Source organism: Monomorium pharaonis, chromosome 5 (genome assembly GCF_013373865.1).
Source record: "Monomorium pharaonis isolate MP-MQ-018 chromosome 5, ASM1337386v2, whole genome shotgun sequence".
In the NCBI taxonomy this organism is placed as follows: Eukaryota; Metazoa; Arthropoda; class Insecta; order Hymenoptera; family Formicidae; genus Monomorium; species Monomorium pharaonis.
Genome location: NC_050471.1, coordinates 22,557,117 through 22,571,959, shown reverse-complemented (window position 1 = coordinate 22,571,959; position 14,843 = coordinate 22,557,117). Strand labels below are relative to the sequence as shown.

The 14,843-nt window shown below is 40.0% G+C and overlaps 1 protein-coding gene across 1 annotated transcript in view; it reads left to right on the top strand.

Annotated features, from left to right (window-relative positions):
* LOC105833599 (transcription factor Sp9) overlaps positions 1 to 14,620 on the top strand; it is a 46,574-nt gene extending 31,954 nt beyond the window's left edge. Inside the window, exon 2 of the mRNA XM_012675441.3 lies at positions 9,064 to 14,620. Within this exon, the coding sequence (XP_012530895.1) occupies positions 9,243 to 11,297 (2,055 nt within the window). The 5' untranslated portion in view covers positions 9,064 to 9,242 and the 3' untranslated portion in view covers positions 11,298 to 14,620. The remainder of the gene's footprint in view (positions 1 to 9,063) is intronic.
* Positions 14,621 to 14,843: the final 223 nt, after the last annotated feature.

Below are 14,843 nucleotides of genomic sequence, written 5' to 3'. Positions count from 1 at the left end.
TACACTGGTAGAAAAAAATGGTTGCGACAACCATAATTTCATTGTAATTTATGGTCCATTGGAGACCCGACCATATTTTTATAGTTATTCGACAATGTAAATTATAGTTGGTTTAAACTATATTATACACGGAGAGAATTTTCTCTTAAAATTTACCCTCAAAATCTAATAATTGTAGGATAATGTGTGACCTCGAGGAATTTTACTATATTTTTTAAGTAAAATTTACTATACTTTTAGTAAAATTTACTAAAGGTATAGTAAATTTTATTATACTTTTAGTAAATTTTACTAAAAAGTATAGTAAAATTCCTCGAGGTCACATTATATCACAATTACCAGATTTTGAGGGTAAATTTTAAGAGAAAATTCTCTATAGTTCTCATAACCATAATATTAATTTATTATGCAACTTATGATATGGTTGCTATAACCAAAATGGAGATTTTTATACATTTAGTTGTACCATAAAATAATCATTATAAGCATTTACCATAAATATATAGTTATTATTATCAATATTATAGTAATAATTACTATAAAAATGATATTCCTAACTATAATTATTTTACTATGCAATTATAGTTACAAATACAACATATTTTTCATTGAAGTAGATTGTTCTTTAACGTTTTTTAACGTTTTTAATTAATTAAGCGAAAAATATCAAATATTGTTAAAAATAAAATGTTAGTAATTTAGAAAATAATGTTCTATAAATATTTAACATTATTATTAAATGGAATAAACTTGAAAGAATTGTTACGTAAAATATCTATGTCTGGAGAAATTTAAATCCCAATCGAGATAAAACACGAGAATTCTCCGCGCAATGAAGGAGATCGCGAAGACGAGAGCTAAAAGATTTGTCGGCATCTCTCTCTCTCTCTCTCTCTCTCTCTCTCTCTCTCTCTCTCTCTCCGTCACGGTCGCGTCCCGCGTGCCTGTCGTATCAGAGTGATCTCCATTTATTTCCCCCGATTCGCGAGAGCTCCACAATGCTGCCGATTTCGTAAGTGTAGCGTGGCGATCGCGAAAAGTGTTTCAGCGCGTTTTACGCGCGCGTGCAGCGGGAATTGGGCCGAGCATCCGCTTCCCTCGATATAAAAGAGACGCCACGACGGCCGACGCCGCCGCGGCGCGTTGCCACTGGCTTCTCATCGCCTCGTCGCTTATTTATTCTTCTTTTATTATTTATTCGCCTTCCTCTCGCACGCTGTCTGCCGGTCGTCTCTCTCGCTTTCCGATTTACGCCTCGGCTCGCTCTGCTGCTCGCCCGAATTTTTTTCCCACCCTTTCTCCGCGACGAGCCTTTTCCGGTGAAATTTTTTCGGATTTTTACGAGACGCGGGAATAAATCATTTATCTCTTCTTCGTTCGTTTTCATCTTCTTGTGTCATTTAAAGAGTTCCTCCTAACAGCTAGTTCTTTTATTATTTAATTGGTTGTTTTGTTAGTTGCACGTTGAATTTCGATTATATTTTATTAACTAAACTAAAGAGCTCATAAGAGATAATTGGCATAGGCTGCCAAGTTTTTTGAAGCTGCCTTAAACGACAGATAGTAGGATAATAAACTGGGATCTGGGAGACGCTTCAGTTTCTTATATTAAGTTCATAATCTCTTTGGAAAAGTTTACGTTGTACGAGCCGTTATTAGCCGTTAATTTCGCTGGCTGCAACAAGATAATTTTCCATCGCGCCGAGATAAGATATATCCGTCACATGAACGATCATTAGGAGGGATCGGTAATTGGACGCGCGGCGGGCTCCAGTTTTACTGTTAGGAGAGCTCAGGACTATTGGAATTTTAAAGTGACGATGGTAATCGCTGTCGATTAAGCGCACCGCATATATCAAGCCAAGCGAACAAGACAAGACACGATCGCGAGGGATCAATCCGATGTTATCGTCTCTCCCTTTAACGATCAGTAATTTTGCATTTCTATGCGGCACGATGCCGTTATGCTGACACTTCGAATACCGTCATAACATTACGCTTGCCACGTGCGAGTATCATCGAAGCCCAGCGCAAACAGAAATGAAAAATTGCCATTAAATTTAACACAGCATGAAATAGAGTTGCAAAAACAGATTTAATGTTTTAATACGGTTAAGTATACACTGATTATTCCAGATTGCAAATAAACTATAAAAATAACGCTCTGGCGTTTCCTCTTCTTACATTTACGTGTATACGGTCGAACAATTAGCTCATTCCACTTTTGACATCGTTTCGTTTCGAGCACATATCTATATTTTCATTACGGTTTATTGTAAGTCTTTATCTTTGTCCAATTTTAACCATTTTTTATTCTTTACTTTTGACTACGCCCGGACCAACAATTTCTTTTGTCTTCATTTTCTCTAATTTTTAAGCATTTATACATTTAATTTAAATATATAAACTACTTCAACTACTTTAAAATTTATTTATATATTAAATTAAAATACAGAAATATTTGAATTGAGGAAATTTAATAAAAAATTAAAAGGTTTAATCGAATTAACAATTTTTTCCAGTTGAGTAAACATAGAAATTTCACAACTCTTCAGAGAAGTGTGAGAAGAGATATTAATAATAAAGCTATAACACGTACGTTTCTTTTTATGGGAACTAATGTTGTTGATCACGACACAAAGAACCAAAACGTTTAATATTTTGTGTAATTTCTTAATTTGTGAAATATAAACTGCGCATCGTCGTCCATGCTCGACTCGCGTTTGTCTTTTTATTTGTTTTTAATTCGGGTTCATTTGTGCCTTAATATCCGAAAGTAATATCTAAAGGTATATTTGCGAATTTATTAATTTAAATGTGAGTTGTTTACTGTGGGAAATTGGACAAAATATACATTGCAAACAAAATTTGTCGAAATGGCGTGCTATAAAAAAGCAATTAAAGTAGCAGGAACATCACATTACATGCAAATACTGCATTTGCAAGGCTCGAGGTATCGAAGAAAAGAAAAAACCTGTCGATTTTCGATGAAGAATATTAATACCTTATCGTGGTTCCGCTGATTGGCCGGTTGCCTTCTTGCAAGCGGCAAGCAAGATTTAGCGTATTGATATTCCGCCGTGGTACACTTGACTTTTAATGACACTTCTTCCCGGCTCTCTCGCATCTAATTGTTTACGGTAAGTGGGTTAAGCGGTCTTGCCCCCTTAATTGCGTCGGTCAGTTTCATAATTTTTTCTTAATTGAATATCGACTCCTTTAATTGCGCGCGACAGAGGTACGACGACAGAGAAAGCTGTCGTCGAGTTAAACGGCTATCTTTTCGGCAAGGCTAGGCGGTAAAATTCTGCTAGTCATAAAACACTGCCGAAATATATTCTCGCATATATGACGCATCGTAACTCTACTACGTTTCAGATACGATTTAATGTTACTTTAATTCACTTTAATATCCCGTAAGAAAAAAAAAACTTGATTTCATCTTAAATAAACCTGATATATGTAAAATAAAAAGAAATCAAATTAAAGTCAATATTAAATAATATTTTTTTAATACATAAATATGTAAAATCAAATTAAAGTCAGTAAAGTCAATATTAAATAACATTTTTTAAATACATAAATATGTAAAATCAAATTAAAGTCAATAAAGTCAATATTAAAAAATATTTATCTAAAATATTTGTCAAGTAAAAAGTAAGAGTAATTAATTATTAATTTAAATTTTCAATATAATTGTTAGGCCAATTAACAGTTTAAAATCAATTTTTCTTCAGCGAATTAATATTTATTATAACTTTCTCTAACTTTGAATACCACATATTTTTATAATTAAGTTTTAAATTAAAATTTTATTACTCCCGATTTGGAACTTAAGAACTTGAGAGATATTGTCATGTTCGCTTCATCCATTTCATACCACTTATTTCATATGATTATAATTACTCTGAAAAATGTTTACTTCGTGAGAGCGTTCAACAAACTTTCGGGATTCGATGTTTTGCGCTGCCTGCGCCACCTAACAACCTTCCCTTTTCTCCTCTACCCGAATGCAGCTTTATTACGCAACGCGCTCCAATTTATTTGCAATTTATTCGCTTCGCGGCCGGAGCAAATACTCTATTAATACCTGTTTCGTGTCTTCCCTACTGAACCTGTTTGTTTCTCGGCAAACACACCGTTACATCATAATTCTCGGACAGCATCACCGGTTTGCCAGCTACTTTTGCGGCCTGCGAGTTGCGGCGCTCGCGCTCGCTAGCTAAGGACTTTATTGCTTCATTTGTCCAATATCATTTCATGATCGCAATACCCCCTCCCCCTTTCCCCCCTGACTTCCTCGCCGCGTTTCCATTCTTCGTCATTCTTGCTGCGCACCCCGCGCTTCGCCCCCGTCTTCTCGGTTTCGCAACCAGTTCACCGATATTCACTCGCGTTTTGCTCCGACGACATAAACGCCGGACTTGCAGCCTCTCGTTAGAAGTTTCGCAAGGAGGATAATGCGCCTTCCCTTTGTGTTTTTCACTGCGGACTTTTCAAGCTGTGATTCTTTGTCGCGCGATTAAAAATTCTGGATTTGTAAATCAAAATATTTGTTTTTATCTTCGTATGTCGGTCGTGCGTTACGCAACGGTATGTAAATCGAAAATTCTTGGGATCCGATGGAAAATATAGCGGTCTGAAAGTTGATGACTCCTAATTACATCTGAAAGTGTTAATTAAAACGTCGTTCTCAAACGGTTACGGTTGCTCTCTAAATTCTTTTAGATTCCGTGGAAATTTTAAACGAAAGACGCGAGCTTGAGGAACCGCGATTTCCAAAATTCATTAGAATTACCGAAATAAACCGTTTTAAGAGCGACAAAAAAAAAAGAAAGAAACACACGTGACGCGCATCGAGAAATTATATCGGCCAGATGAAGCGATAAAGCGCAGTCGCAAATATATTATTACGGCAAATAAAGGTGCTCGTAAAATTTTACCAATTTCTGGCTATACTTATAGCGCGAGGAATCGTATACGCGCGGAAGATGAAAAGATGATTCGGCGGAATGGAGGGGAAAGGGCAGTGACGAGAAGGAGCGAGATGCGTTCGCACTTTTTTCTTCCTCGCTCCGCTCATGCGAAGATTGACTCGCGGTCTGCTTCTTCTTTTTCTCTCGTGTCCGAAATTCGATCGATTGAACCCGTGTACTAACCAATGGTCTCGGGTTCCCGAAAGGTCCTTGGCCTCTTTTTACCGGGAAATAGCAGGATGTTTCGTTACACGCAAAACAATCTCGCAAACGTGACTCAATTCGTTCGAAAGTTGTTTCGAAAAGAATTTTTCCACGGCGCCTGGGTGGCCAGTAGCAATTTCAAGACTACTTCAAGGCGAACCTCGAAATGTCCGAATGGATTTTATCTTTGAATGAATAGGATTTCAAATTTTGACATCTGATATCGTTGCTCCGGTTTGCAGTTTAATAGTTCTTAGATTCTCAAGTAAAATTAAACTCGTTTTGCGTGACGCAAAGGCAACGTGAAGCCACGAGGAATCGCTCGACTGTCTGATAGAGAAGAGAAAAAAAAAAAAATTAGAAACAATCGGTCGGAGGAAAGAAGGTAACCGATAAGTTGCCGGGTGTAGCCGGGAATTCGCAGAATCGGCGGAATCGTCGTGATTTACCGGGCCTCATTAGTCCCGCTCGATCGATCTTCCGCGCGTGGATCGGATCGCGAGGGTCTGATCAGGCGTACACGGCCCCCTTCTCGCTTTTTTTTTTGTTTCCTTTGGAATCGAGTTGCGAGATCGTCGAACTTCACGATTCGATTTCCTCCGGGCGACGACGGGTTGCTCAAACGCGATGCCCGCCGATCGTTCCCGGCTTCCTACTGTATACCGATCTCGCGCGAGAGATCGAAACTAGATCGCGTTGCACAAGACGCAATCGGGAGGGAGGGGGGGGGAAAAAAAAGATCGCTGCGGGGAACAATTGCATCGTGGCCCCCTCGTCGTTCCCGGGACCTACATTTCCCGGGCCTCGGATTTCTCAGCGGCCGACAATGTCCTTAAATTCTCAGAGATTTCTGATTCATAATTTAAATCATTATTGAAAGAACGTGGGCAATCGGAGTTAGGGTTTTTTTAACTAAATTATAAAAATATCCGTGATTTTTATTATTTCGGCTTAAGGGGATACTAAACTGCTCTGTTTTATCATTAATTTTTGGACACCGAAATCTTTTTATTGATTGCATGGAATTGAAAATCCTTCTCCAAAATTAAAGTACAGATAATAACGCGGTGCGCTGCGATCGATTTCATACAAAAAACGAAAGAAAGTTAGAAAATTATAGTTTTGTTATCGACTTCTGTAGTCGACTCGTGAAAACATTGGCTGCGTATAAAAGTTTTAGACTTTGTACGTATAAAATAAGCATGGAGCGCACTTGGAATTTCAGCAAAGAACAATACTGTGCTTTTAGAATGAGCCTAGGAACCTTAGAAAAAAAGTTTTCGGTGTTTAAGAGGATCCTATCTGTTTTATCGTCAGAATTGTATAATTTGTTCCAATGTACAACTTTTTATTGCATTTACAGAATTAAAAATTCTCCACAATTAATTCTGGAAAAGGATTTCTAAATCTATAAAAGAAATACATACAAAATTTTGTTAATAACGTGCCCAAATGACTACATTATCGACCTCGATCAAGTTTGACGAGCAGTTTAGCATCCCCTTAAGGAAATCCTGGAGTGCCATTGAAATTTGATCGAGGTCGATAATGTAGAGTCATTCGTGCACATCATTAATGAGATTTCGTATGTATTTCTTGTATAGATTTAGAAATTCTTTTCCAGAATTAAAGTACACATATTAATATCAATCTATAAATTGAATTTCATATTGAGAACGAAAAAAGTTTTTCTCATATCGCTCTACTTATCGACTTTTTACGCGTATATAACCTAAATTTTCGTTTTCTCATTTCCCAACTTGCGGAATGCGAAGCTTTTTTTCTAGGCTTCTAATCTCATTTTTAATTGCACGATATTGTTCCTGAAAGTTTTTTCTAGGGGGCAACGGGACCATTTTATACATATAAACTGTAGATTTTTCGTATAAAGCAAATATTGTCATTACACTGAGAGAAAAAATAGTTGCATTAACCATAATTTATAGTTATTTTTGGCCGTAACAATATTTTTATAGTTAAATTAACAATATAAATTATAGTTAACTTAACTATATTATTGTTACAATAGCTATAGCATTCATTCATACAACCATATGTATGGTTAAACGTGCCATAATTGTGTATGGTAGAAATTATTATAATTTATAGTAAACTTTTTAGTTTATAGTAAAAATTTTACCCTGTTTAACACAACTATACATATATGGTTATTTACACTAACATTATAGCAATAATAACAATAAAAATGACATTTGCAACTATAATTATTTTACTATACAATTATAGTTGCAAATATTAGACACTTTTCTCTCAGTGTACGTGACTAACAAATAACAATTTTTTTTAATTCATTAGAACAAATCGTACGTCGCCCCCTTTCATTTTTGTGCGTACATTAATCGTGTAAAAGGATTTTGTATTTTGTTATTCCAATTTGAAGATCCAAGTTTGCAAAAAAATGTTGGTAACTCTGTCACTCCAGGATCCCCTTAAAGCTCAGAGTTTACTTTGAGTAAAGTCTTTACACTTTTCCCATCGAACGCGACGTTTGTAGATTTAATTAATCGCGACTTTAACTACTCTGTGAAAGAGCATTCTCGGTTCTCACTATCGTCGACGTTCGAATACGCGTTGCTTTCTTTGCATCGCTCGCCCATTAACCGACAAACGAACACAACAGCGTCGCAGGGGATGACCTAGATTTTCCACAGTTTTCTTGCGCGACCGTTTACGTCCGTACATCGGTAATGCGGGATCGTTTGGAGCACAGCTCGAAGAGCAGGACTCTCTCGCATGCTCTATGGCGTGGGAACGCACCGTAGCCGTGTATAAATTCGCTCTAGCGAGGCACACAGCGCACGGCTCGCGCGAGATCGGCGGGGCAGGAGGAGAGAGATCGAAGGAGACAGAGAGAAATAGAGAAAGAGAGAGAGAGAGAGAGAGAGAGAGAGAGAGAGAGAGAGAGAGAGAGAGAGAGAGAGAGAGAGAGAGAGAGAGAGAGAGAGAGAGAGAGAGAGAGAGAGAGAGAGAGCGAGGAGAGGACAGCGCGCGTGTACGAGACGCTGAGTGGTATGAGCAACGCTTGCTCGCCTGTGCTTGCGCAACTTCTTTTCCGCGCTCGCTTATCCCGCAGCGGCGCAGCACAACACGCACACTGTACCAAATTAATACAGTGTAGCCGCGCGCTCGGCTAAATGCCAGGCAACGCGAACCGCGCGCAACAATTGATCGCAACAGTCGCCGCTCCGCGCTCCCGGATGTCCGAGCGCCCGAGTGTCGTTTCTCCAACCGGTTGCGGAACGTCGGGGGCTGCGCCATCAATCGCTCGGCCCCGCCGTCCAAAAAAGGCTCAGAGCCTCCTAATTCAGTGATGATTTCGTGATTCTCTACTAATCCACACCGTTCAAATAAAAAAATTGAAATTTTTAAGAGAACATATTGGGAATATTACAATAGACACGTTATTGATATTGAATTCTGTATAGAAACCAAATAGATGAGGTTTTATATGGAAAAACACTATATATATCATTGTTACTATTGTCTAAAAAGCTGAAATTTCAAGTTGGAGAAAGCTACGATGTTATCTGATATTATCGACTATTGTACTATCATACAAACAATAGATTTTAGAAGAATGATATTCAAATTATTTTATTTAAAAAACGAATATTTTTAATAAGATGGTTGGATAATGTATTACGGTCTTTATAAGATTTTTCTATAGGAATGGATCCTGAATTAAATTTTTTTCCATTCTCTCCTCTAACTTCGATGTGTACATTTATGTGTGTGTTTATGATAATGGTGTGTAACTTTTTAGCGTAAAATATCCATATTAAAAGTCATACCTAACTTTCTATTTTGAGAACTAGCAAGGTAATTTGGGCCGCGTTAAAACCGTATTGTTTTATTTTTCCAGGTAGACTGTGGAACTCGAGGATGCGGTGGCTAATGGGGCGGAGTCGAGGGCGCTGCGTTTGATGAGGATACCCAGTCCAAATCGACATTGGCATCGTGCAGCAGACTTCAACGATTCGAAAGCAACTAGATAGAAATACCGGCGACAACGAGTACAACGAGCGCCGCCACATCGTTTCCATGGACTTGACGGAGGCTTTCGCGCCGGGAGGTGGCGGCGAAGATCTGCCGAAGACAGACTTCTTCGACTTCGTGGTGTCGCCGCCGCCGCACTGCGCCTCGGCCGACGGCGTCGTCTCCGATGAGGAGAGTTTCCTGCATCGCGGTGCCAGTGGCTGCCGCACTATGGGCGGCTATCTTCAGACTCACGATGACCACGAGGGCTCGCACGGCAGTTCGCCTTTCATCAAAGAGACCAATAACAATACGCTAACGGCACTGCCGCCGGTATCGACCATTACCGGCTCATTAAGTCATCACCATCAGCATCATCATGTGCATCATCAGGTGCGTTCGCAACATGGAAATGTTCAGACCGGCGAGACCACTGCCATGGATCAATCCGAGTGCGATTATTGGGGTCAGGAGGACGAGAGCAAGGAGCAGACATGCAACATCCTGTTGGAGGACCTCAATAAATATTGTTGGTCCTCAAACGCGCACACCAACGACGCCGTCATTCATCCGGCGACCAGTGGTCCCACCGATCATCATCAGGGCGTTGGTTCAGGGCGTCCTGGTAGTTGTACCACCAATGACCGACAGAACACGGACGGTGCCATCTACACTTTGACGGTGCTGAATAACGAGGCGAACTCGATGGACGCGCTGGATTGCTGTAAGAGTCCAGCGCCTGCGTCTGGCGATTCCTGGTCTCTGCGGCCCAACCTCGATCTAGATGCCATTCTGAGCATGGAACCGTCCTCCGGCGAGCAAGATCACGAACAAGCAAGCGGCGAGGTGCCTAGGAGTGTCAACGAGAGGTTTCATGGATCGGATGGCCGCGGGTTTACCGTGCCCTCGTCACAATACGCCACGGACGACAGTGGATTCGTCGAGAGCAAGGAGTTGTGTGCGCGAGCGTCCGCGGCCAATTGTTCCGGCGACAACAATAACGACTGGAAGCTGTCGGATCAGAATTTACAGGAAGTCGCCGCTGCAGCGGCAGCTGCGGTTGCCGTTGGTGCCGGGGATTCCGCTGAAAGTCTCCTGAGAAGTGCTCTTCAGGGCAAGCTGTACACCGGATCGGCCCAGTCGGTTTCTTCGTCCTCGCCGTCTTCACAGGCGTCCACAATTTCAATGCCGGTCTCGGGAGCCGCGGGTTTAATGGTGCCCGATCAGCAGCAACAGCAACAACAACAGCAACAAGAGGATTCCATGCAGACTTGTACCGATGAAGATCTGTTGCTCTCGCAGCTGGATCAGACGACCTATCGGCCGGGTGATTACGAGAAGCTTAAAAGCATCGCTAATGAAGTGGTGGAATCGTACTGCAGCCTCGAGCCGGTCTGTAACGTATCGGGAACTACTACAGTGATGTATACGTTAGATCCAGCAAGTGGGAGTCTGGGTACCATCACGTTACCGGCCGATCTGGGACAAGTGAGCACCGTGACAGTAGTTACGGCTGCTCAGCAGGACGTTCTGCAACAGCAAACCGCTCAGCGAACCGACGTGGACCAGCAACAACAGCAGCAGCAGCAATCGGGTCAAATGCAGTTAACTTCCGGCCGAGTAGGAGTCACCTCCAAGCCGCCGAAGAAATACGTCAGACGCGGCAATCGTAACAACAACAATGCCAATGGTGCCAGTAACGGTAGCGCCGGTTCGGAGACCAACAACGCGAGTCAGCAACAAACTGGCGGTTCCGGTGGTTTACCCAGTAACGTTCAACGCAAGGAACGCTCCCTGCATTACTGCAGCATCTGCAGCAAGGGCTTCAAGGACAAGTACAGCGTGAACGTGCATATTCGGACGCACACCGGCGAGAAGCCGTTCGCTTGCTCACTCTGCGGCAAGAGCTTCCGTCAGAAGGCACATTTGGCCAAGCACTATCAGACCCACGTGACCCAGAAGCCCGCCAGTATCCAGCAGACCGCTTCCGGAAGCGGCGGAAACAACGGCAACACCAGTCCAACGGCGGAGACTAACACGACTTCCGTGTCCCCCGCCATCGCCAGCAGGGCCCAGGTCGCTGTAGACCCGACGGGAACTGCTTGCAGTCCCCCCAGTTAGTTCGCAGGACACGGACGCGGCACGATGTCAGGCGCGGACATACGTCGTCCACGGTTTTATTTTTTTTTTCCGAAAAAGATGGCGGCCGAAGCTGGTCTCCGCTTTCTTTTTGTTCTCCCCTTTTTTTTTATTGCATGATTTTCTTTCCATAATGAAAACGCCGAACCGAGCTTGCGAGAAAGAGCGAACCATGACGAGCGCATTGGATAGGCGTATCGTGTACAGGGTGTCCACAAACTTACCATGTACATTAAAAAAAAATATATTTTTTTAATTGTTAGACCTGATAAAGTTCATATAGTAAATATAACTTGAGCTACTCAAGCCGAATTGAATTAAATTTAATTAATTAACAGTAGTATAATCCGAATAAACTTATTTACCTGGATTTCTTGTTACTTAGATCGACGTAATTAAAGTTTATTCATTTACTTGAATTAGTTCTTGAATTAGCTCAATTGACATCCAAATCAGGTTGAATTTGATTCGTTACGCTGCAAAAATATTTCTTGCGGTTTACACAGAAATAAGAATATTCCGTGACACCCTGTATGCCAACGGGAAGTCGATCGAATTTTGCATGGCAAAACTACGTGACCGAAGGGTTATTAATTAAAAAAAAATTATTAAGATCTTCGAACTTTGCGAGATTATCTATCCTAACGGTGGCAATTCCGTCGCCGGATTTTTATATTAATTATTAATTGTGGACGGTCAAGAGGAGCTAATCAGTCCCCTTGTACTAATACATGACGACCCGTGAAATTGTTGTTCCTACGATCATTCAATTACCGTTAATGCCGACGATAACGACAGAGACAATGACAACGGCGACGACGACGACGACAGAATGATAAATGTTTATAGAATAATTGACGATTTATTATATTTAATAGCCACGAGATATTAACGTTGAAGATGTTTTATAAAATAAATTTTTTATATATGTATAATTATGTGCATGATGTTGCAAAACTACCGGATCCTCTTAATTAAAGTTTCTTCGACAATGGAAGAACGATTTTCCTTTAATGAAAGTGTTGGAAGAAATGATTATTCGGTCCGTAGATGTATGATACTGCATGCGTTTATAATTTATCTAGAAATTAAAATTTTGTGAAAGTTCACTTGAAATTAATTGAGATTCTTCGAAATCTATCGAGACGCTTCGACATTTTCGTTACAGAAAGTTCAATTCCAAGTCGGCCGAAGAATTAGCGGAAAGGACTGGCAGGATTTGGTAGTTTTGAAACGTTTCATGTACACAGAGAGTAGATTAGGCAGTAACTTAGAGCGATAAGTGCAGAGTATCGAGAGGAAGACCCTTTAATAAGTAATTAGTAGCATGAGCTGTGATTTAGGTACATACTCAACGAGCGGTTTAGAGCGAAGCAAACGTAACGAAATGCGTGAGTGCTGTTCTCTCAGTTTTTGGTACTCCTTTTTTTTTTCAATTCTTTCTTCTCTCGCAAAAGCGCAACCGAAAAAGGGACCAATCGCGATAACAATCATTTTGAACGTTTTATCGAGTGCTATATATGTCGCAGAATCGACGGCCGTAAGAATCGCGTTTGTTTTTTCCGTCCTTTTTGTTTATTTTACTCACAAAGATCCTTTACGAAAGCATTTCTATTGAAATATTAATGATATAATAATGTTACAATAATATTACGCGTGTGATAATATAATATTATAATATTGCTGATGTATATATATTAGATAATTATATATACACTATTTTATTAATATTGTAATATTAATATGGTATCAGCCAGATAGATGTCGATAAGTCTGAGTTTTAACATTTTACTGAATAAGTTTTTTTCAGACAACATTAAATTGCGTATTTTTATTTCTTTAATCAAGATTATAAAGACGAATATAAATAATTTTTCCAAAGTTTTATCAGAGTGTACACTAATTCCTTATAAAGTCAAATATTGATACAATTATAAAAGTAAACAATAATTACACATGCTTATTAATAAAATTATTAAATCAAGATTTAGTGTAAATTATTATTGATATATGTCGATAAACTGATGATTAAATTTGTTTACTATTCTTAAACATTAATAAAATTAAAAGAATAACAAGACAATTTATACCCTTCGACATTTTTTTCTTTAAAGAAACAAAAATTTAATAGTCTCTGAATTAGATCGAAGATTCTTGAAAAAAGTCGTCTGTAAGGAATTATTATCCCTAAATAATAAAATTACCCTCCATATCGAGATAATGCTTGATACTTGCATGTCCTGATAATTCACTGCCGTCGTTAAATCCATCGGTCTTTGATTTAAAAAAGTAATGATTAAGATAACTTAACCAGTCAAATGATTGCGTTAGTAACCGACGCGATTCTTTCGGCTACGATCACGAAAACTGCGCTAATGCTTTAATCATGATATACTCAATTCGGCGAGTGCGACGACCGAGAGATATGCGAATCCCCACGTGCTACATTTTCCGGGGGCCTACGACCCCGTAACATCATGGAGGTCAGAGTTATCGAAGGACCCCTTCGGGCTATCGCGAGTGGTTTCGCCCGGTAATTACACGTTGCGTCGATATTGCGTTACGTGCGTGCTCGTCGCGTATGCGCATGCGCACGACCTCGACGCGGGGCGCCGTGGTCGCCACGCATCGGGCAAATAACGATAAATTTGCTCACTTGTAATATGGCGATAATTTTATTTATGCCGTCGATGCTTCGTTATCGGGATAATTAATTGCACGGCCGCTGTCGTAAAAGTGAGGCAATTTGCGAAAGACGCGTTTAAAAGATGCGCCGCATTCGATTCTTATCGGCCGCGGCCTGATTTCAATTTCGGATTTTTTTTAAACGTTTATATATATATATATATATATGTAAATGGATGCCTGTTTTCGTGCAATTAAGAATATCACGGAACTCCGCGAGGCTACGCGGATTCATTCAAGTTCATGCTTCGTGAGAGATTCGCATGAACAAAAATTCAGAGCGTTTAAAGAATATTGAGGGCAAAATCTGAAGAGCTTGCCCGCTAAAAAATTGGAAAGTCTCGCGTGACTTCGCAGTCGCGGTTGCCTCCCTCGCCAATCCCCGCCGATTCGTCCAATTTGCGTAATTAGTCACGTATGTGCAACATAATCGAGACTATTCTTCCGCTGACACTGATACTCAATCGATGACGCAAGCGGCAAATGATATTTTGAAAACACATCGTCAGGATATTGCGATCAATTAATCATTTATTAACAAATAGTGTTACCGAACGATATTGCACAGTTCTTTTAACCACAAACCACAATGAATCGCAATGTGCGATGTCGCAAAAAAAGCAGAAAAAATATATATATATATATTACAATTGTTATCTTGTTATTATAATTACATTCAAATTATCGGAAAAAAGGAGGAAAGAATTATAAAGAACATGCATGCTTGCTACTCTAATTAAAACGGACATTAACCGTTGTAATTATAAGTAGACGTCTAATTTCAACGAGTTTACCGTGTTGATCGTATCTCGCCCCCTTTCCATGTTTTACTATTCTAATTAA